The following is a 22,789-nucleotide window of genomic DNA, read 5'->3' on the forward strand; positions in this document are numbered from 1 at the left end:
TTATTGTATTAACTTTACTACTACTACGTATTGTATTAACTTTTGTGCATGAAGTAAAAATATTTATGTTTTTCTCAAACAAAATGGAGAGAATCGGGTATCGTTGTGCAGTATTTTTCAACGGTTATATATTATATATATACTTGTATATAAAGATACATATATTTAGATGTATACATATAATTGGCTGGTACACTCTTTATTGGGTGTCTAGCCGAGTTCCTTCTACTATTTGTGGCGTACATCTTGTTGTTGATGCTTAAACCGACTCCGCACGGAAAATATTTTTTAGGAGCTTTTTCATGGTAGAAATACACTCGGAGGTTTATCATTGCCTGCCGAGGGGCGACCGCTATTAGAAAAATGTTTTTCTTCATTTTGGTGTTTCACCGAGATTCGAACCTACATATATCCTCTCTGAATTCCGAATGGTAGTCACGCACCAACCCAATCGGCTACGGCGGCCGATACATTTACTATATCGTTATTTGGGACTACCTCTGCTACAAAAACAATTTAAAAGTAAGCACTACCACATCACGTACTGCTACATTCTACTACTGCACTACACAACTAATTTCTAGTGCAATGCAACCTCTGACGTGGTTGCTGACCGCGTGACCGAGCATTTCCTCAAGCTTTTTGATGCATATCAACACTGTATTTAAAGTAGCACCACATAATGTGCGAGTCTTTGTCTAGCTAGAGCTACACATTCACAGAGTATGTGATCTGGCTCATCCTCACCGTCCAAGTCACAAAAACGGCAGGTACTTGTTTCTACTAATCCTAACTTTCTGAAATTTTGTATCCAAACTCCAGAATTGTAGATGCTCGCATAGAACTTAGCATAGCCTTTGTCTACCTATGCCCTGAACCTTCCTTGCAGTATCGTATGAACTACTATGTACATAAATGCAAATAGCGTTTGCAAAGTGTCAGTACACTTTTGTAAGTGTGTACTCGTATGCTATTATTTTATTTTTAGGTGTATTTTAAATTTATGTTTCATCAAACATGTTCTTTTTAATTCAATAGTTTTATCGGGTAGTCTCAATAATTATTTCATGAGTGTCCAGATGAGAAACCTCAAATTTCATTGGAGCAAACATTTCAACAGAGTTATTTGGTTCCAGAGCTTCCACTTTCGGTTGTACAGCTCCAGTGCATGCACTTTCATGCATTTCAAAGTCAGCAAAATTATCATAAATGCTGCGGCATATAGCGCATTCAAAAGCCCTTCAAGATAAAAAGGAAATCATATATTCACCATTTCTATTACAAAACGTTTTACTTACACTGGCTGAGATGCAAGATCAATACTTTGACGAGCTGCGGCAGATGCAGCGGCAACGGTAGCTGCTACATCCACTGCGACTCCGTCTCTAACATGCGATTGCAGATGCTTTTTGAAATTACTAAGTTGTATAAAGGATTTCTGACAGATAGCACAGGAGTAAGGTTTCGCGTTAAGATGGCCCATTATGTGTTTCTTCAGATTGACGCGCTGAGAGAAATACCGACCGCATCGCTTGCAACGGAATGGTTTCTCACCAGTATGAGTTAGTTGATGGCGATGCATGTTACTTTGTTGAGTAAACGATTTGGTACAAAAACTGCATTGGTATGGTCGCTCTCCATTGTGCACCGAGAAATGGCGTTGTAAGTTAACGGCTTGTGCAAATGCCTTTTCACAAATATGACACACAAATGGCCGCACATCGTTGTGAACCTTCATGTGACGTTCTAAATTGCCACTATTGCAGAAGAATTTCGAGCACAATTTGCACTCATAAGATGATTTAGCTTGAAAATGTACTTCCTTTTTGTGTAGTAGTTGATCTCGTTTGCAAGTAAATGTCTATGTTGACAAAATTATCGAATACAAAAACAAAATGGAAACAATATTTGTACGTTAAAAACAATAGTTCACATATTTGCATACGCATTTTTACCTTTTTACACCGTTTGCAATTATAGGTGGGCGCAGGTGCTGGTTCCTCAAACTCATCGGCTGCAGACATATTGGAGATGACAGCGGACAGGGATCCTCCAATTTAACTATATTTCACAAAATACAAATAAATGCATGCTGGCGATTTTTCGACATTAATACATATACACGTTTACTACATGGCATACGCCACATCGAGTGTGACTTCCACAAATCACTTACATATTTTACAGTTTAAAGTTAATAAAACTGTACTTTAATCATAAATTATTGTTGGTTTACCTCAAATCACCAAATTTGCAAAACAGAAATGCAAAAATTTTCGGATAGTCTGCAACAACAGCGGCAATTTTCCTCGTCGCTAAAAAAATTGTTAAAATCTGACAGCTGATGCTCGAAGAAATTAAACTCGTTGTATTTTGACAACATCACTCTGACAGCGAGGCCACGAACCAGTATTGCCAGCAGTGCAACCAATTTTTGTATTTCGAATGCGGCGTTCATGCTAGTGCCACAGATACTCGGGTATCGTCGAGCAATGCAAGTAGCTCGATGCTCACTCGAAACTCGTTCACTGCTCAACTACTGAATTGCTTGTTTGAAAATTTCCAGCTTTTGAACAATTTGAGTAGCTGAACAAAAATTGTCAAAACTATTTGTCATCATTTCTTTATTTTTCCAACAACGTTAACACTGTGTATAAATAATTTATAAAGGCAATAAAAAATTTCAATACATGCTTTCGGTCGGGAGGCTTTGAAAGCAACGCAGTTACATAACATTTAGAGCGATATGTTGTGAGGAGCAGCACGCTTGTGTTTTGTGTGTATTAAAATGTCAAATGTGAGGCTCTCCAATTCTGAGCACAAACTGTAGTTCACTAGATTCAGACATGGACTTCCAATCTTCTGCGGCTACGATCCCAGGACTACTGGTTTTTAGCCACTGCAGGGCGGTTTTCACCTTATAAGCTGGAGCGGAATCTTGCTGGAAGATCCGTAATTTTAATATTTATGTAATTAAATAAAACTAACTTCATTAAAAAAAAATATTATAATTTCACATCTATAACGGACTTACCTTTTAACAGAAATTATGGCAGAACTAAGGTACTAAAACAGAAATTGATTGTTCATCCCTATTACGAAGCATTCAATTCCTTATCCCTACTCGATCTCTACGAAAGACCTACCCATTTCATCTTAAATTGCTTAACATGAATTATGCGCATTACGCGCTAATTCAATAAGATCTCGAGTTCTATTCCGCTTGACTTTTCGATGTCAAAGAATGAATTTTATAAATTTCTAAAGTCCTTTTGTTCAATTAATTTATTAAACTATTTGCAGTAATTTGAGCTCATTTTAGCTGTAAGTGGTCTATAAGAACTATAATTAGCTTTTAGACTTAAAAAAAAAAGGAAATCTACAACGACCTGTGAGAATGCCAGAGAGCATTCTTTGTTTGTTGTTGTTGTTGTAGCAGCATAAACATTCCCCGTGCATATGCGAGAAATGCTGCTGACGTGATAGTCCTTGGCCGGATATAAATCCGGGTCGTTCCGGTTACGTAGAACCGACTGTCGTGGGAACTATTGGAGGTTGAATTAGTTTTAAAGGTGACACACAGATGGCGCTATTTATCACTTTATCGCGTTGGCAATACTGAATATATATTCATGACAAAGCCTCATCCCTAGGCTTTGTTTATCAGTATCTGCAGTGATGGTAAATGTAGGGAAAATTCCCTACATGTAGGGATTTATGTCGAAAAATGTGGGTGTAGGGAAAAGAAGGACAGATTTTTTTAAATTCTGTAAATGTAGGGAATTTTCAAGAAGGACAGAAACAATTTTTAAATAGCGGGGTAAAATTAAAAAAGTTCATTTAAAATAAAAATCCGCAGTAAGATTTCATGCCAGACTTCTTTTCCTTATGGCAGCATACTTTAAAAAGCGTTAATATGGCAACATTGCCGTTTTTTTCTTCGTTAACGCTAGCACGATTTTTTCTTTGCGCGGAAATTGTTAGTTGTCCCACGTTTTCTGGTGCTTTTCACTTTTGAAGTAAGTTTACAATTATTTTAGTTTTAGCTTTTTTATATTTAAAATGCATATATTTTACAGAAATGAGCTCCTCCTCTTCGACTGACTCTTCGGAGGAACACCAGGAAAAACAATGCAAGTATCGGAAACAAAAGTTCAATAACAAGTGGCTTGACGACGAAATTTTAGTGGCTAGTTTGAAGCTGTGGCTAACGAGCAAGTCTGATTAACAGAAGCCCGCCGAAACAAAAATGCACCAAAAAATATGAAGGCAATTAAAAAGACATCTAAAATAAACAGCTTTTTTTAGAAAAGGCGAGTAAACCAAATGGTTCCAGAAATTTCGAAATAAGACTTAGCATGTTCTTCGCTGAGCATAATGTTGCGCTGCAAGTCGTGGACCATTTAATCCCACTCTTAAAAAAAATTGTGCCTGACTCTGAAATAATAAAAAACTCTGAGCTCGGAAGAAAGAAGTGCACCAACATAATAAAAAATGAATTGGCAAAAGAAGAAAAAGACAATTTAGTTAAAAAATTAAAAGTAAACAAATTTTCCATATAATCGATGAGAGCACAGACATCGGACTCAATAAGCTTATGTGTCTCATGGTGAGATTTTTCGGCGAGGAAAGCGAGCGGCTTGTGGTTAAGCTGCTGGATCTAATTCAAATAAGAACTGAATGCAATGCAGAAGCTCTGTACGGAATTTTTAAAAAATCTTAAGCAAAAAATTCAATTTTGACTTTGCAATTGCCTCATTATAGTGTAAACACAGGAGACAAAAATGTAGGGAATTTCGTTGGGAAAATTTGTTGTAAGCGTTGGGAAAAGTAGGGAATTTTTTTGGGTTGTGTAGGGATTTTTCAAAAAACCATTTACCATCACTGAGTATCTGTCATTTCGCTGAAGTATAAACAACGCAGTGTTTTCGTGCTCCGAGTATGTCAACTTTCGTGCCGTCGAAACGCAATTTGCGGGAAGCTTTGCTTTTCTGCTTCAATTTGAAAAAAAAAATACAGCCCAAGCCCGTGAATTGCTGCAGGAGGCCTACCCAGACCATACTCCGTCGATTTCAACATGTGAGTACTGGTTTCGACGATTCAAAAGTGGTGATTTTCACACCGAAGACAAGGAGCGTCTTGGCCAGCCCAAAAAGTTCGAGGACGCGGAATTGGGGGAATTGGTAAACGAGGACTCGTGCCAAGCCCAAGAAGAGCTTGCCGAATCATTGGGCGTTGATAAATCAACCGTTTGCAAGCGTCTAAAAGCGATGGGAATGATCCAAAAGCAAGGACATTGGGTCCCGTACGAGTTGAAGCTGCGCGACGTCGAACGGCGATTTTTTACGTGCGAATTGCTGATCGAGCGACAAAATCGGAAGGGTTTTTTGCATCGGGTGGTGACTGGCGGCGAAAAATGGATCCACTACGATAACCCAAAACGCAAAAAATCATGGGGTTTGCCCGGCCACGCATCAACGTCGACGGCCAAGCAGAATATTCACGGCAAGAAAATCATGCTCTGCATTTGGTGGGATCAGGTCGGCGTCGTATATTTTGAGCTGCTCCAACCGGGCGAAACAATCACGGGGGATCGTTACCGACTGCAATTGATGCGTTTAAGCCGGGCATTGAAAGAAAAACGGCCGGAAACGGTAAAAAGGCACGACAAGGTTATTTTGCAACATGACAACGCTCGGCCGCATGTTGCTCAACCTGTCAAAAAATACCTTGGAACGCTTGGCTGGGAAGTGTTACCCCACCCGCCGTATAGTCCAGACATAGCTCCCTCCGATTATCATTTGTTCCGGCATATGAGTCTCGATTTGGCGGACCAGCGGTTCTCCTCGTACGAGGCTACCAAAATATGGGTTGAGTCATGGATAGCCAAGCAGCGGCCAGAATTTTGGAGAAACGGCATCCGGAAATTGCCCGAAAGATGGGCGAAAGTTGTAGCTAGCGATGGCCAATACTTCGAATAAAATATTTGGTACCGTTTTTTCACAATAAAGCCCCAAATCTTCGAAAAAAACCTTTAAAACTAATTCAACCTCCAATAGTTTGTCATTAGGGAGGCTCATGAGATACTTAAATTTTTTTAGGTTGCACCCTCTCAATAAGGACTTAGACTGGCGAAGCCCCATAGTTTGGTGGCAGTTAATATGTCGTAGCCTCAACTCTTCGCTTCAAACTCTTCAAGGAAGGGCTCTCATCCTATTAGTAGCGAGGCCGCAGTTTCTCTAGTTAATGCATCTATCGCTCATTTTCTTTCATCGGAGTTTTCTTTCTAAATCGACAGATGGCATAGACCTCCGCTTGGAAATGCTGAATAGTTTTCTCATCGACACCAACAACTTTGTTTTCCTTCCCACGACAGTCGGTTCTACGTTACCAGAACAACCCGGATTTATATCCGGCCAAGGACTGTCACTTCAGCAGCATTCCCCATATACGTATGGGGAATGATTATGCTGCTACAAAAACAACAACAACAACTTTGTTTTGTGACTATAAACCCCAGGGTTTATATTTTTTTTGTTTGGTGGGTGAGGTAGGGTTCAAAATGCCTTCGCACTTACAGCGACCGTCGTCTACTGCGTCGAGTTGTGTGGCCACTAAAACTATCCCTTCTTTCCTTCTGGGGAGACACCATTCCCGGAACTGCTTTCTATATTATTTCGGGTGGGCCCAGAACGGCCCATAAAGGACCAATTCTATTCACCCTCGTCTGGGTCCGCCATATTTTTAGCCAGCTTTCATGCTCTAGACTTGTCTTCTTGTGTCTCTATCTGTGCGGCTTCGCTTTGTTGCACTGTGTGGAGGTCAATCTTTTTTTTCGTAGTACGTTCTCGATGTATTTCTTATCGCGTTCCAGCTGTTCTCGCATTCGGGCATTTTGCTGATTATGTTACTCGGCGCGACGTCACCAATCTAGGCCCTCAGAACATTTCTTTACCCCAGCGCCTATACCTTCATTTGTCTTCAAGCCATCCTGTATAGCGAAGATGGGTGAAATTCACTGTTGCGAACGGTAGATGTATTTTTCTGAAGCTTTTTCATGGTGGAAATGAACACACACTTTTTTGACACTAAATCTATTTACATTTGTATTTTATTTGTTATTATTACACTTTTATACGTAATGCTGTAATTTTAAAAGCATATTCTCTTGTCAATTATTTCAATTGAATGCCTTATACATACATATGTTAAAATTTACAATTTATTTAAAATAAGAATGCGCTCGAATATAGTTTCAATTGCAACTTTAAAAATATCATGCTGTTTGCCCCCAGCTGGGATATAATTAGTGAATAAATTTCCATTATTTTCGGTATTCCTCCTTGGACACGATATCTACCTTTTAATTATACAATTGAAGAGCCCAAGTGAAGAGCTCAATTTAATTCTACGCTTATTTTTATGCAATAAAGTTACTTGTTCAGTCAAAATGTGTAAGTCGAGCTATACACAGTAAAATTTACAAATAAAATAAACGAATAATAAAAATAAAAACAAAAATCTAAAGCTAAGTAAATACCACATACGTATATACAAAACATTGTATGATTACACTACGTAACATTAATTTTGTGGCCGGGAAGCCACTAGATGTTTTGAATAGGTTCCGTGGCGCGGTATCAGAAACTTTCCATTACGTTAGGTGTATAAAAAATTTTAAACAAAAACACATTTTTAGGTTTAATACTGGGTAAACGGGAATTAGTGGATAATTGTGGGAGAAAATTTTTAGACATCGGGATTGGATTCAGCGCCTTACAATTTGTCGGTAATGACTAGTTATTTCCCATATTCCCTTAAAAAATGTCACGTAAATTGTAATTGTTTCGCAAGTGCACACGAAACTGCAATTCCTTTATATACCTACAATACATAATATAGTGTTCCCTTTCATTAGTTTATAATTGAGTCGCCATCCTGTGTTCGATTATCAAGTTGTAATTTTTCTCTGTTGAATTCCAAATTTGATAAGCTAATTCATAGCTAACAGGCCTACATTTGCTTAAGCTTACATTGCCGTCTTTCTAACAAACATTTAATTTGCTAAGAAGTTTGATTTTTGTTCTAAGTTAAAAATGTGTCCTAACATTAGGCAATTATTTTTAAATTATTTCCAACTGGTTGTCGGTCAATGCGCTTAGAAGTGCATTTGTTGTGAACTACATTAATATTTAACACATATGGCGCTCCTTTCGCCTATTGCCCAATGATATTGATTATATATGCACATACCTACATATAGTATTTTTTAATACATTATATCCTGGTTTTGATATAGTTTATATGCATGTGTCTATGTATGTATGTTTTTTTAGTATATTCTAAAATGTTTAGCGCATTGCGTTTGTATTGCAGTTTATCCATTCGTATTAGCAGCCATGTGAACCAAATGGTTCTATCAACTATCGTATATGGATTAACGATTGATAACTTAAATGTGTAATAATTTCGCTATTTTGTTGCAGTCATTTTGTTGTTGGCACTCAAACGTCTATGGGGAAAAAGTCTTTGAGCAGCGTTGTCCTACGCTTTTCAGCAATATCCATTTGGTTTTCCAAATCACCCAAATCTGTTGTTTCGGCACGTTCGATCTTCCAAGAAAGATTCTCAATTTCTGCCTCAAGTTGAGCCTGTAAAAAAATAAAAAGGAACATTTTTTTATGGAAAATGTAAACTTTTGCTTGTGTCAACTTGTTAGTAATGTACATATTTCTTTATTCCGAATTTTATTACACTGAGTAGAATCTTGGCGGCCGCCGTAGCCGTATGGGTTTGAGCGTGAGTACCATTCGGAATTCCGAGAGAGAACGTAGGTTCGAATCTCGGTGAAACACCAAAATTAAGAAAAACATTTTTCTAATAGCGGTCGCCCCTCGGCAGGCAATGGCAAACCTCCGAGTGTATTTCTGCCATGAAAAGGCTCTTCATAAAAAATATCTGCCGTTCGGAGTCGACTTGAAACTGTAGGTCCCTCCATTTGTGGAACAACATCAAGACGCACGCCACAAATAGGAGGAGGAGCTCGGCCAAACACCCAAAAAGGGTGTACGCGCCAATTATTTATTTATTTATTTTTTAAGTAGAATCTGAAGGTCGTTTAAGGGGTTATATACCTTGTGTTGAACTAAAAAATCGAAAACTTTTTTTATGGCATATTCTGAAAGTATATCATCTTAAAAATATAAATTCAAAAAATCATAAAGATCGGAGGACTAGAACGACACTTACAGACCGTGGAAGCGCGCGACCTTATCCTAATTGGAGTGCACGCAAAACTTTATACGCGATTATCTCTAAGTCGAGTTTTTTGAAAATTACCGTCGCGGTGATCATTATTTATCAAAAACTATTTGACCGATTTGCAAAAACTTTTTTTTTAATTATTCGAAGTTACAACCACGTGAATCCGAACGTTTTTCTGGTGCAAAGCGGTTTTCATATCGAGAAAAATTTGTTTGGGGTAAATAAACCGTTCAGCATTTTTCTACAATAATCATTTAATTTTTTTGATTTCAGTTGAGCTGCTCATGCGCAACCGTTATCACCGCAAGCCTCTTCTAAAAAACGGCGTTTCGGGAAAGGGGCGATATCAACAATAAATAATATTTTTTTAAATAAAAACACCAAAATGTATTCTTCGAGAGTTACCCTTCAGTATGATATAGGTATGCCTCATTTCAATAAAAGTTCTAAAACATATTTAAAAAAAATTATGACAATCGTCTACTTTTTCGAGCTCACAAGGTTCGATTAGAGAGGGCGTTGCTGCTAGTCTAAATTTGTTTTTTTATGCTGGTGCACTCTTTCTATGAACGTATGTGAAATTTCATTTCATTGAGTTCCTGACGATCTACACCAAAAATTGTAGGAGAAACACAGGATATCGTATTGGAAAATCATCGAGTTACTGAAAGAGTAGAAGGCCTAGGCATTTCATTGGGCAGTTCAAGCAATATTTTGACTGAAGTATTGGGTTTCAGAGAACTGTGTGCACAACGGGTGCCGCATTCGCTAGCAATAGAACAAAAATACATTCGAATACGACTTTCTCAGCAACATTTAAAGCGTTTCGGAAAGGATAAAATAAATTATTTGCGTCAATTCGTTACTATGGATGAGACTTGGGTATTTTACCATGTTCCTAAATCAAAAAAGAAGCTAACTAAAGAGTGGCGTGAATCTGGTTCTTCGACTCAGAAACGAGTTCGTGTCCAGAAACCGGCCAAAAAGGTATGAGCAAAAGTTTTTTGGGATGCGAAAGAAATTTTGTTTCTGGATTACCTGCAAACTGATAGGTAGGTCCATTGTGATACCACTGGAGTTTATCCTTACTCTACGTGTTCCCTTTCAAACCATCCGGTTGCTTTAATAAACGAGCAGAGCTTCGTTAGTTTTAGATGGGCTATATCCGCTACATCGGTTAGAAATGCTGTATCGAGGGTGCGCAGCCTTCTCCTAGCTAGGCTTTCACACTCACATAAAAGGTGTCTGACTGTTTCCTCTTCTTCTGTATTTAGACAGCTTCTACAGAAATCGAAGTAAGGTAGTCCTAACCTTCTAGCGTGGCTGCCTATTAAACAATGACCTGTTAATACACCTATCATTTTTCTTATAGATTCCCTGTTGAATCTTAGCAAGATCTTCGATCGACCGCTGTTCCAGTTCGGCCATGTCTGTCTGCTTAGTTCGCATGTTGTGAGGTTTTGCCAGATTGTATTTACCTTTTTGATGCTTTCCCTGTCTATAAGTAATTTACAAGTGGCTATAGGCATGGGTATCAGCGCCTTATCCGGTTCGAGATCGAGCGTTGTACCGGCTCTTGCAAGTTCATCCGCCTTACAATTTCCTGGAATGTCCCTGTGGCCTGGTACCCAGATAAGGTGCACCTTGTAGCACTTAGATACGTCATCTAGTAGTTTAAAACATTCTAGAACTGTTTTTGACGAGTGCGTTTTTGATTCCAGCGCTTTTATTGCTGCTTGACTGTCCGAGTAAATGAAGACTTCATTTGTGGATAATACTCTCGTTTTTATTTCTTTAAGCCCCTCTTTTATCCCATTCCTCTTTGGAAGGAAATACTGTGACGAAGGATTTATTAAAATTGATGTCCTTGGTCCTACAGAAATCCGTTGTGTTGGGAATGCAGGGGAATTGTTCTAAAATTGAGGAGTGCCCTCTTTGGTTCGTTCTGAGTAGGCCGATTTCTCTTAGTCTGAGAGTTGCTTTGGCAGCTGTTTGCTTACCGTACTGCTCTATTGGTAAAATGTTAAGCATGATATTTAGTGCATCTGTGGGTGTGGTTCTGAGGGCCCCGCAGATGCAAAGACTGGCCATTCTTTGTACGTGTGCCATGGTTCTTTTAATGTACAATTTATCTAAAGCTGGCCACCATACTAATATGCCGTATGTTAGGATAGGTCTGACAATTGCCTGCAAACTGATAAAACAATAAATTCTGACTATTAATGTAAGTTTTTAGACCATCTGAAGGAAACAATTTGTGAAGAAAAAGCATTTTGACAATGGCTAAAATCCATGAACTACAGTTCGAAGCATCTACCGCATTCACATGATTTGGCAAGTAACGACTTCCATCTGTTCAAAAAATTAATAAAAAATCCCTACAAGAAAGCGTTTTGCATCAAATGATGAGATCATAACAGCTGGGGAAGCGTTTTTTGCAGCCCTTCCAGATCCTCACTTTAGGGATAAAAAAAAAAAAAAAAAAATTGGCGCGTACACTTCTGTTAGGTGTTTGGCCGAGCTCCTCCTCCTATTTGTGGTGTGCGTCTTGATGTTGCTTCACAAATGGAGGGACCTACAGTTTCAAGACAACTCCGAACGGCAGATATTCTTATGAGGAGCTTTTTCATGGCAGAAATACACTCGGAGGTTTGCCATTGCCTGCCGAGGGGCGACCGCTATTAGAAAAATGTTTTTATTAAATTTGCCGAGATTCGAACCAACGACCTCTCTGTGAATTCCGAATGGTAATCACGCACCAACCCATTCGGCTACGGCGGCGGCAAGGCGCCACTTTAGGGATGGAATTCATAAATTGGAAACTCGTTGCAAAAAGTGTATTGATGCTCAGGGAGACTATACTGAATAATAAAGTGCATTTCAAACCACAAAACTATGTTTTTCTTATAGAACCGCAAAACTTATTGAACAATCTAGTATTTGCACTTTACTTTTTTATTTTTAAAATCTTATTGGCAATTAACTAGTACATCAGTTATCTTAAACATGTATATGTCTGCTTCATGTTACAAATTCCAGTTTCATTGAGGGTTAAAAAAAATAATATTGAGTGGCATACAATTTTGAAAAATCACACTATTCTGATTTATTTTCTCCAATTTAGCTGTAGCTTTACGGCATCTTAGACGGGGTATGAGTTCTATGACACCTTTTTGTATACGGATATGCACTCTAGAGCTTGGCAATACCTGCGAAATAGCAAGTACTCTGCGTTGAACTTGACAGTTTTTCTGTTTGAACTTTTGAAGTAAATGTTTAAACTTCTGACCAAAAGCAGCCGAAAGCAATTTAGATGCGCTGTAGTCACGTCAAAGCAAAACTGCGACGGCACTTATTGACAAACCAATTTTTCCCAAGACTTTTATCATAAAAATTATCATCACAAAAACAACAACTGACTGACAGAAAAGATTTGGAGCGAGAAAAGTTGCCAACGTTAAAATATCAACTGATTCAAAAAAATGCACAGGCATGATGCTGGCTTTATTTCGTTCTGGATACTGCAGTAGATGTAATTCCCTGAACGCAGGATGAGTTCGAACTTGCCGCGCGTGGTGCTCATCACCTCTTCAAAAAAAAATAAAAAAATAAATAAATAATTGGCGCGTGCTCTTCCGTTAGGTGTTTGGCTCCTCCTCCTATTTGTGGTGTGCGTGCTGATGTTTTTACACAAAGAAGGGACCTACCGTTTTAAGCGGACTCTGACTGGCTAATGGTTTTTTATGAGGAACTTTTTCATGGCAGAAATACACTCGGAGGCTTATCATTGCATGCCGAGAGTCAACCGCTATTAGAAAAAAACTTTTTCTATAATTTTGCTGTTTCATCGAGTGACCGAAATTCGAACCCACGCAACACCGAATGGTAGTCACGCATCATCCCGTTCGGCCACGACGGCCGTAACACAACCACTCAAATTAACTTATATACACCGAGTTCACACAATGTTTCCTGGGTCCGTCGTTGGATGACCTTAATAACATTTTGTTAGGTAAGGTTTAGTAATTTTGATACAACAAAAACAATAATAAGGGTGGCCTGCGGAGCAACTTATTTAACAAATATTTGTTTGCGCTCACCTGTTGGTACTCGAATAGGTCCTTTCGCGACCCACTCTCCATGAAGTATGCATACGGATAGGTGTATTGAAGCGTATACCGACATTTCGCTAATAAAGCTGCAGCATTGAACAAATATTGCCAATCAATCCAGGTGCCACGCCCCTTCATCACTTTTTCATTGATACGGTCCCTCAATCGATCAATGGTTTGTTGCTCCAACTGTAACGATTTTGAGTGGTTCTCCCATCGTTCATAGTAGTGCAAGTATTTCTTCAATGCTTCGCGAGCTTGCACGTGCACCGATTCGTTGGCAATATTCGGATTGCCTTTGTAGCGCGAACACTCATAGTATTCAGAGCCATGAGTTTTCCAATCACCCAAACACATCCAGCAAAAGTCATGTTTGCAGTTAAAACATTGCATATGATTACAACCTCCATTCTTTTCAATACAAATAATGCATTTTGGGCAGTCTTTGGTGTTAGCACTGATGTAATTGGCTGTCTCACTATCGTCGGCACATTTTGTGAGCCATTTTTTAATTATCGAACAGTCGGTAGGCGCATGGTAATCCATGCCACACTTGAAACAGAATGACGTATGGCATAAAGTACAGATGACGCGCTTCGGACAAACCTCAGGTGAACGTACTATAATTTGGCAATTTGGTCCGGGACAGAAACGCAATTGGGGATGCGATTTTACGTAATCCTTAAAGGCAAACTGTTGATACTTGTCTCGCATTACGGGCCGTGTCACTAGGGTGAGGACCAAATCTTCAGGAACACGAACATTGCACATTGGAGCCATGCAGCCGATTTGTGTGGAAATCCCCTGAAATATTTGCGTATCGAAAAACATTGACCAACAGTCTTTGCAGAAAGCATGACCACAAGAGAGGCTAAAGAATTTGTCACCGAGTTGTGAACTGGCGCAGACCGGGCACATTTGACTGCGGTACGAAGTCGTCTGCTGACTGCCAGATGTCGCCGTGTTATAGACACCGATTGAGATCAACACGTTCCGAGGCGGGTCGCCATTCCCACCGGTATTACTATTGCTGTAGGCAAAAGCGTCTTTGCTGGTGGATGGTGCTGACGGGTCAGGTAGGCTAAGCGTTGGATTCGGCGGTTTAATACGAGCTGTTATAAGCAAAGCATTTGCGTCTTCTCGATATTTGTCCACCACTACTTGATTGTCCCATTCGTGCTCTAGTAACAGCACTTTCGCTAATGATGGAGTAATCTGGAGGATCGTATTAAGCTTTTCCACAGATTCATTGAGCAATTTTTCCACTTCCTCGACTGTGAGGCATTCAAATTCGAAGTATTCAGGGTCAGTTTTTTTCGGATCCAAGCGCTCCACATCGCAGTCTTCACCTGCAAATTAAATAAAAATAAAATAAAAATTCAAAACCTCAGTTTTTAGTATTGCGTTCAATTTTTTGTGATTTACTGTATTCACTGACACGACACACTCGTACAGACCCAGGCACAGTAATTGCGGTATGACAAATACTAGATGTGCAATACAGTTTAAAGGATAGAAAATGCGCACCGAATACCATTACGAAATTCAAGAGACTCTCGGAGAATGTCGTTAATAGCAACTAGCTTTTAGTGCAACGGAGTGCTTAGAAGTGGTCGGCATAAACCTACATGGAACCGCTATTGGTACAGATCATGATGGTATAGCAAATAGTCCATTTAACAAGGAAACACGCTTTCCTACGTTGAAAATAAAAATAAAAAAGGTAGCAAAAAACGAAGATTTATAAAAACTATTGTATAAAGAAAAAAGAGAAGCAGAGGTTGTGGTTATTGTTGTAGCAGCAATGTACGGGGAGTGCTGCTGGAGTGACAGTCCTTGGCCGGATATACGAGTATAGTAAATCAGGGTCGTTCCGGTAAAGTAGAACCAACTGTCGGGGGAACGTCGAGAGGTTGCTGGTTGTAGTTGCGGTACCCCTACCGGTACGGTGCTTTATTTCAACTTTTTGGTTGGACCTCACCTCAGCTGCACCGTTTTTCTCTCACCTCTAGCGACAATTGCTTGCTGAGCTTAGTGTTATGCTACTTGAACGGAAGCATACACCCCATTAAATAGAGTGTATCAGGAGTTTCTCCATCGCTGTCCTAACATGCATCTCCCTTTGGACCCACCCTGTCGAAACAGCGTACTTCATGGGCCAACCGTTACTGAAAAAATTGACGCTGCGATTCCGGAATGTTAATATTGGGATTAAAATACATCGATCAATACCCAATTTTTGGAACCGGGCCGTAAAATAGATGATTACCATATTAACAGCCAGGCCAATTTAAACTTCACCAAAAGGTGCGCGGATGAACAAAGTTCGGTCCGGAGTTAACATTTCCTTACTTGTTTCTACTTAAGTTTTACCTACCTGAATTGTAGTAATCTTCGTATTCACAATCGTTGTCCGAATACTCCATATCCGAGTCGGCTGACATCTTTGTTAGGAGCAAATACCACAGTGGACTATAAATATTCTATCTTTGTCAGTTGACTGCGTTTTTTTATTGCAAAAATGTAGGTGTTAGGTGGGTTAGCAAATGTCACCAACTGCTTCTGTTGTCGCGTTGTGTTCTCTGGGTGATAGCAGGTAAACGTCGTTGGACAGAGAATAATTATCCACTCGTGCTATAAATATGTGTGGCTATGTATGTAGGATTTTTTCTCAACACAATGAGATTTTTGTGTTATAACTAACGGCGTGCGATAATTATTGAGCATTGACTGCTTGTAAAAAAATTAAAATCTCTTTTTCGTGGTTTTGTTTTATACGTAAAGTTTATTTCCGTAAATACAAAGAACATGTTTGCATGTTTTTTTTTTTTACTAAACTTGATTCTTCGTTTAGCTCTGTACACCACACAACTCAGAACTTTCCTCGTCACCTTACACTCCTATTGTATTCAATTATAAAATATAACACATTTTCGAAAATATTGTTTTGCCCGTAATCCGTCACAATCTTTTCAGCACGTTTTAGAAAACTGCTTTCCACGAAAAAGCAAATCTTTTCTTCTCCAAAGGGCAAATGAACTTCTTTTTTATTAATAACATTGCTCGATTATCAAATAGAAATGAAACATATGAAATCGGAATTTGCGAACCACAGTGCGATTGCAAGGATGATAGTTATCGAGGGTTAGCCATAGTGTAATGAAATAAAATGTGCCAGCCAGTTTGATCAACGCATATTTGACGTTATTTTATTTAAATTTTTGAGTTTAACTCATTATAGGTCTAGATGCTGAATTGTTAAAATGTTTTCAATATACTATACATCTGTATAACACAAAAAAATTGCATGCCTCAAAAGAAGTTTAATATTACGTTCACATATAAGTAGGTAATCTACTTCTTCGTTCTTAACTCCCAATCCGTAATTAAAAAGCAAGATTTACCATACAAAATTTCTCTCCCAAAATCTGAGATTATAAAATAATCCTAGATAATAACGATACTTATTCACATACAACCCTGTGTTTTCCGTGTTATCGATAATTATTTTTACGAGTGTAAGGAGAAACATCAAAATAAAAACTAAATGAATTGGACGCTGGCCAAGAAAACAGGTCTGTAAACACATTTCTAATACAATTTTTGTTAAATATTATTAATTATGGATTCATTTTACAGAAAAAAGGGTTTGTCCATAAACGTGTGTCCTCCTATTACTTATTATAAAATATAATATCGAATTTCGAATGCATATTGCTGCCATAATTTCTTGAAACCTCAATAAACGTCGTTTACGGAATTCCTCCAACTATTTATTATTAGCAGCCAATTGCACAATTAAATTAGCTATTCCTTCTCCTATTATTTTTTTCATATCTTTAGTAATAATTAAGCAAACCAAAAACACCGAAATATTTCACCAAAATAATTTCTATGAAGAAAAGCCTTTCACAACAGTATTGACAGCTGATTGTCAATTTTGTAGGTAATCTGCCATATATGAAAGGGTTGATTAATTTTATGGATTTATTGATAATTAAAGCATATGTGAACGTACTTTTATGCACTGAAACGCCCTTAAGAATTTCAATCTTTAAAGGCTTAGTGTAGTAATTGCATTTATTTAATTTCCTTGAAAGCATTTTCCCTGCATTATCCCTAAAGGGATAAATAAATTAAGACTGAGTGAAAAGAAAAATATTTTATTAAAATCATCATTATGGAATTATGGCAGCCGGTTCTACGTTACCGGAATGACTCGGGTTTTTTTTCGACCAAGGGCTGCCGTCCCAGTAAACTAGCCCTGTCTAGTGTACCGTATGAAGTTTAATTAAGTTTCAGTTTAAGTTTTAATTTTTACTATACTCCTATTTTTTTACAGATATTCGCAAATTGATAATCAGCAATTATGAATGAGAGTTTTCAATAGTTTACTTGATGATTTTCGCTACTACGTGATAGCTGAGCTTGTTCACAAAATTTCAATACGCGAGATATTAATTATCAAATCACCCTGTGGTTGTACTTTTCTGTAAACTTAGATTTGCAAATTTTCTGCAACATTTTCAAGTGATGGAATATGATTATGATCTATAAGCAATAACTTTTATTTACAATCATGTTTGAAGTAAATCCAATATCCGCAGACCACAAAGACGTTATCCACGACGTTGTTTTCGATTACTACGGACGACGTATGGCCACTTGTTCCAGTGACCAAACTGTGAAAGTATGTACATATGTAGTTGATTTTCCCAACTAAGAACATATTTATGTAAACATAAAAAGTACTATAGATCTGGGATGAAGACGATTTAGGCAAGTTGACAGTTTCGAGTAGTTGGAAAGCACATTCTGGCTCTATATGGCGTATATCATGGGCACATCCAGAGTTCGGGCAAGTTCTGGCGACATGTTCATTTGACCGTACCGCTTCGGTATGGGAGGAAGTGGCTGGTGAAAAAGTCGCAGCCACCATGACACCAGCTCGTAGATGGGTGCGTCGTACGACTTTGGTGGACTCTCGCACCAGTGTTACCGATGTGGAATTCGCTCCCAAATACTTAGGCCTTCTTTTGGCCACAGTCTCAGCGGATGGCATAATTCGCATTTACGAAGCACCGGATATAATGAATCTTTCACAGTGGCCAGTTCAGCACGAAATAACAAATAAATTACCATTGAGCTGCATATCGTGGAACACTTCCACATACAAGCTTTCTTCGCATCTTCTAGCCGTAAGAAATAAAACATCTATATTATTCTATGTACGAATTAAATATTCGTAGGCCGGTAGTGACGATACTTCTGCGCATACGGGGAAAGTCTTAATCTTTGCATATAACGAAAGCGCGCGAAAATGTGCGGTAGTGGAAACTATAAATGAAATAAACCAGCCTGTAACTGACCTCTCGTTCGCTCCAGCCGCTGGTCGTCGATTTCACATATTAGCAGTAGCTAGCAAAGATCTATACATTGTAAATATCCGAGGAGCAACGTAAGAATAAAAATATGAATGATTGCCTTACATTCAATACATTTCTTTAAATTGTAGTGATTCTTCCGCAAATGCGAAACTGGAAATCCAAACCATTAAGTTTAGCGATCACAATTGTCCCGTTTGGAGAGTATGTTGGAATATGCTGGGTACAATGCTGATTTCTACTGGCGATGATGATAGCGTCCGAATGTGGCGAAGTAGCTTTATTTACCTTAAAAAGTGTATTAATATTACCTATTATCTCTTGTACTTAGTGAATTATACAGGGAACTGGAAATGCGCTGCTGTGTTAAAAGCTGAAGGGAGTCATCCGTCTTATGAACCTAGTCTAAACTCACCGACATTCACTGCCGCAGCCGCGGCTACTGCCAAATACTATAAAAAAGGAACAATTAGCAACCCAAGTCAGGTGCCTTGGCACTAGTGTAAGTAGTTTAATTTACTTTAAGCCCTTTACTATGTTTCTATGTACGTAATAAAGATATTTTAAATACAACGAATATTCAGTGTTCTTTACATAAAGTTTTCCAGCAACTTAAAAATCATCTTTGATTAAACAAACATTTATTTTAATTTTTTTTTTTTTTAATTGGTATGAAAAAATTTTCCTTAATAAATTCTTTGTATTCACTTATTATATCAAAAATTAAAAATATAGTAACAAATTTAATTTTGATGTGAGAGATGGGTAGTATTTTGAATTTTTGTGTGGTGCAAAACTCAGTATCGTCGATGTTCTAAAATCCTTTACAAGAAACCCTTCAAAACTCAATTGTACTAAAAATATTTAACAGTAACATTTGCGCCTTCTCATTTCATTAACATTCTCTGGCTTGTGAATACTCTGTTAGCGCTTTAATAGTTTTTGTCACCCTGTTCTGTATTCCTGTTAAGATAGAATTAATTCGTTTTTCAGTAACTATTTTATTGGTAAATTGAGTGAATTGTTTTGTCGATCTGTACCGCCAACTCGGGGAGGTTTCTTTGATTTTGCTTGTGAAATGTTTGAGGTTGAATTAATAGCAGCGGACCACAAGGATGTTATTCACGATGTAGCATTCGATTATTACGGACGTCGCATGGCAACCTGTTCTAGTGACCAAACAGTCAAGGTTTATACATACAATTATACCGCATGCCGGGAAAACATTTAAAATAAATTTTTTATCTAAGGTCTGGGATGAAGATGAGAAAGGCAATTGGATAGAATCAAGTTGTTGGAAAGCACATTCTGGCTCGATATGGAGAATTTCGTGGGCACATCCCGAGTTCGGGCAAGTTATAGTCACATGCTCATTTGACCGCACTGCATCCGTGTGGGAAGAAGTTGTTGGTGAAAAAGTGGCGTCTTTAACGACATCCGCTCGTCGTTGGGTGAGACAGATGACTTTTGCTGACTCTCGCACAAGCGTGACTGACGTTAAATTCGCACCAAAATACCTGGGACTTTTGCTGGCTACGGCTTCAGCGGACGGCATAATTCGCATTTATGAAGCCCCCGATATAATGAACCTTACTCAATGGCCTGTTCTACATGAAATTGCCAACAAATTGCCACTAAGCTGCATATCGTGGAATACTTCGACGTATTTGTTATCTTCGCAACTTTTAGCGGTAAAAAATATCAAGCTCCGTTTAACTTTGCTAAATAAAAAAAATTCTTATTATTTATAGGCGGGAAGTGACGAGACAGCTACACACACTGGGAAGGTTTTTATATTTGCATATAGTGAAAGTGCTCGCAAATGTGTAAAGATTGAAACAATCAATGAAATAACTCAACCTGTGACTGACTTAGCATTCGCACCTAATCCCGGTCGTACGTTCCATATGTTGGCGGTGGCTAGCAAGGATTTATATATTGTGAACATTCGAGGCGTCACGTAAGATTTTTAAATTTGGCACGGAATAGTCCTTTTTATTAAAACTATTTTCAAATAGCGATGCCTCTGCAAACACAAAACTTGACATACAAACAACTAAGTTTAGCGATCACAACTGCCCCGTTTGGAGAGTTTGCTGGAATATGCTGGCAACAATGTTAATATCCACTGGCGATGATGGATGTGTGCGGATTTGGCGAAGTAAATAAAATTGTACTAATGTTGACTAGCACACAACTAATGAATAATATTTTTTTATAGAAAATTATACAAGAAATTGGAAATGTGCTGCGGTAATAAAGGCCGAGGGTAGTTACCCGTCTTATGAACCAAGTCTAAACTCGCCGTCAATGACTACATCAGCTGCTGCAACTGCCAAATACTATAAGAAGGGGACAATTAGTAATCCGAATCAAGTGCCATGGCATTAAGTTTAGTGTTCAGTGATCAAGCGCCACTGAATTTATATCCCTTCCTAAACTTGTTATATTTAAGTAATTAATATTAGCCTATTGATTTGTAAGCTTCAATAAAGTTTTACATAGTTTTGTATCTAATTTTATTGGCAACGTTAGTGGGGGCTTTCTAACAGTTTTTGCCGGTTTTGTCTACTTAGAATTTAACGGGCAATAATATTGTGTTGTTATTTGAGGTTTAATGAGTTACAATCCGTACTTGATTAATGATCGCAGTTTTTGTATGCGCGTTCAAGTAGATATGTAAACGCATATTTTTTTTTAGAAAACTAAAATAGCTGGCATGCGCAACTCTTAGGATACTCTATTTCTGGGTTTTTTATATTCTGAAAAAAAAAAAATTTTTTTTGGAGTTCCCAATAGAAAGCAGGCGGGCATATAACTGGCTATTTCATAAAGAAATAAATGTGAACCGTGAAATTTTTAGACATTCTTATATGCATTAAGCATTGTATTCCCTAATAGCTTATAAATTGGATCAAACAAATTTATAGATTTATATAACCCCTGCGACCGAGGGGTTAGTTGCTTAATTTCCGACCGCAAATATTTATTTTAATGGCCCCTATTATGAGTTGTATTCGATCTTCGATATTCGCTGGTTGTCGAAGATCGAAAATCGAATGTCAATTTGGTATTATGAGCGGTGCAACCCTATCGAAATTTTCGTTGTTTACCGAATTTAGAGTCGAATGCAATTTTGCTTTCGATCGTGTAGCGTATAGTGGGAAAACTTGTTAAAGTGTAAGTTGTTTGCGATTATTTATGGTTTTATAGTAACCAAATAATAAATATATACTAATTTTGTTAATATTATGCAGGGCGAAAGTCGTGAGTACCAAACAACATTTAGAAAGGCGAATCCACAATTCGCAAAAGGGATTTGCACCAAACTTCAAGGAGCAAAAAAATGGGAGGAATTTACAACGGACCTGAATTGCTTGGGGCCACCAGTGAGAACGGCAGCAAAATGGATTAAGCTTGATAATGGTTTTTTTTTTGTGATGTTTATAGAAATACATTTTCATATTTTTTTCGAATGACGAATAATTGAATAAAGAAAATTTATAACAAAAATAAAACAGAAAGTGTGGTGGTGTAAAGGTTTCTATTTAATACTTTTTAGATTTTTCTATAATATTCTCAAAATTTCATTTCTTATGTTTTCTAATTCTCCGTTATTTGACTCCACTTCAATATCTTCAGCATCATCGTACACATTGGGTTGAGCAAGTCCTAGCATACCTTCATTACCAATACTCAATTGGTACGATCCCTGAGCACAAACTCGCAGAACTGTGGCTAGCTTTAAAATATTTGGAATCAATTTGGCTCGGGTGCACTGCTGCAACTGGTTTTCTGTACTGGACAGTAGGTTCACAAACGGCTCTTTAGATAATCTAAAGTTCTTTAAAAATCTGTAAGGAAATTTCTGTAATATTAAGTACGTCAACACATTTTGAAAATTCTAAATTGCGTCCCTCAACTGTTTTCTACTTCTAGCTAGTTCCACTAATCTTTCATCGTCCGATGAATCGTCGAACCACAACTCCGTTGTACTCATTTTCACAAAAAAATACTTTTTTTAACTTT

General features: G+C 38.0%; 4 protein-coding genes across 5 annotated transcripts; 2 read left to right on the forward strand and 2 right to left on the reverse strand.

Annotated features, from left to right (window-relative positions):
- Nucleotides 1-927: 927 nt before the first annotated feature.
- Nucleotides 928-2,366, reverse strand: LOC128865890 (zinc finger protein 583). 2 transcript variants are annotated; one of them, XM_054106283.1, is made up of 4 exons: nt 2,237-2,366; nt 1,956-2,061; nt 1,299-1,861; nt 928-1,239 (listed from the first exon to the last, which is right to left on the reverse strand). In XM_054106283.1, exons 2-4 carry the CDS (start codon nt 2,022-2,024, stop codon nt 1,041-1,043), a joined length of 831 nt encoding a protein of 276 aa, XP_053962258.1. In that variant the 5' UTR covers nt 2,025-2,061; nt 2,237-2,366; the 3' UTR covers nt 928-1,040. The 2 variants fall into 2 exon arrangements, with proteins under 2 accessions (XP_053962258.1, XP_053962259.1); XM_054106284.1 differs by lacking the exon at nt 2,237-2,366 and having other exon boundaries at nt 1,956-2,080.
- A 4,723-nt stretch (nt 2,367-7,089) lies between these two features.
- LOC128865891 (potential E3 ubiquitin-protein ligase ariadne-2) lies at nt 7,090-16,447 on the reverse strand. Its single transcript, XM_054106285.1, has 3 exons — nt 15,754-16,447; nt 13,365-14,725; nt 7,090-8,651 (listed from the first exon to the last, which is right to left on the reverse strand). Exons 1-3 carry the CDS (start codon nt 15,818-15,820, stop codon nt 8,505-8,507), a joined length of 1,575 nt encoding a protein of 524 aa, XP_053962260.1. The 5' UTR covers nt 15,821-16,447; the 3' UTR covers nt 7,090-8,504.
- Nucleotides 16,448-17,868: 1,421 nt separating this feature from the next.
- LOC128866299 (nucleoporin seh1-like) lies at nt 17,869-19,378 on the forward strand. Its single transcript, XM_054106908.1, has 5 exons — nt 17,869-18,066; nt 18,134-18,574; nt 18,626-18,834; nt 18,892-19,034; nt 19,092-19,378. Exons 1-5 carry the CDS (start codon nt 17,956-17,958, stop codon nt 19,259-19,261), a joined length of 1,074 nt encoding a protein of 357 aa, XP_053962883.1. The 5' UTR covers nt 17,869-17,955; the 3' UTR covers nt 19,262-19,378.
- Nucleotides 19,379-19,744: 366 nt separating this feature from the next.
- On the forward strand, nt 19,745-21,277 carry LOC128866064 (nucleoporin seh1-like). The gene is made up of 5 exons (XM_054106555.1): nt 19,745-19,949; nt 20,011-20,451; nt 20,512-20,720; nt 20,779-20,921; nt 20,982-21,277. The coding sequence occupies exons 1-5, from the start codon at nt 19,839-19,841 to the stop codon at nt 21,149-21,151; spliced, it is 1,074 nt and encodes a 357-aa protein (XP_053962530.1). The 5' UTR covers nt 19,745-19,838; the 3' UTR covers nt 21,152-21,277.
- Nucleotides 21,278-22,789: the final 1,512 nt, after the last annotated feature.

This window comes from Anastrepha ludens, chromosome 6 (genome assembly GCF_028408465.1).
Source record: "Anastrepha ludens isolate Willacy chromosome 6, idAnaLude1.1, whole genome shotgun sequence".
NCBI classification, from domain to species: Eukaryota; Metazoa; Arthropoda; class Insecta; order Diptera; family Tephritidae; genus Anastrepha; species Anastrepha ludens.

Coding starts and splice junctions, on each gene's coding strand:
- LOC128865890 (XM_054106283.1), bottom strand. CDS start 2,024: ATGTCTGCAGCCGATGAGTTTGAGGAACCAGCACCTGCGCCCACCTAT. Junction 1,862..1,955: donor ATTGCAAACGGTGTAAAAAG/GTAAAAATGCGT, acceptor TTGTCAACATAG/ACATTTACTTGCAAACGAGA. Junction 1,240..1,298: donor GATCTTGCATCTCAGCCAGT/GTAAGTAAAACG, acceptor TTTATCTTGAAG/GGCTTTTGAATGCGCTATAT.
- LOC128865891 (XM_054106285.1), bottom strand. CDS start 15,820: ATGTCAGCCGACTCGGATATGGAGTATTCGGACAACGATTGTGAATAC. Junction 14,726..15,753: donor CGAAGATTACTACAATTCAG/GTAGGTAAAACT, acceptor TTTAATTTGCAG/GTGAAGACTGCGATGTGGAG. Junction 8,652..13,364: donor ACCTATTCGAGTACCAACAG/GTGAGCGCAAAC, acceptor ATTTTTTTACAG/GCTCAACTTGAGGCAGAAAT.
- LOC128866299 (XM_054106908.1), top strand. CDS start 17,956: ATGTTTGAAGTAAATCCAATATCCGCAGACCACAAAGACGTTATCCAC. Junction 18,067..18,133: donor CCAGTGACCAAACTGTGAAA/GTATGTACATAT, acceptor AAAGTACTATAG/ATCTGGGATGAAGACGATTT. Junction 19,035..19,091: donor TAGCGTCCGAATGTGGCGAA/GTAGCTTTATTT, acceptor TCTTGTACTTAG/TGAATTATACAGGGAACTGG.
- LOC128866064 (XM_054106555.1), top strand. CDS start 19,839: ATGTTTGAGGTTGAATTAATAGCAGCGGACCACAAGGATGTTATTCAC. Junction 19,950..20,010: donor CTAGTGACCAAACAGTCAAG/GTTTATACATAC, acceptor TTTTTATCTAAG/GTCTGGGATGAAGATGAGAA. Junction 20,922..20,981: donor ATGTGTGCGGATTTGGCGAA/GTAAATAAAATT, acceptor ATTTTTTTATAG/AAAATTATACAAGAAATTGG.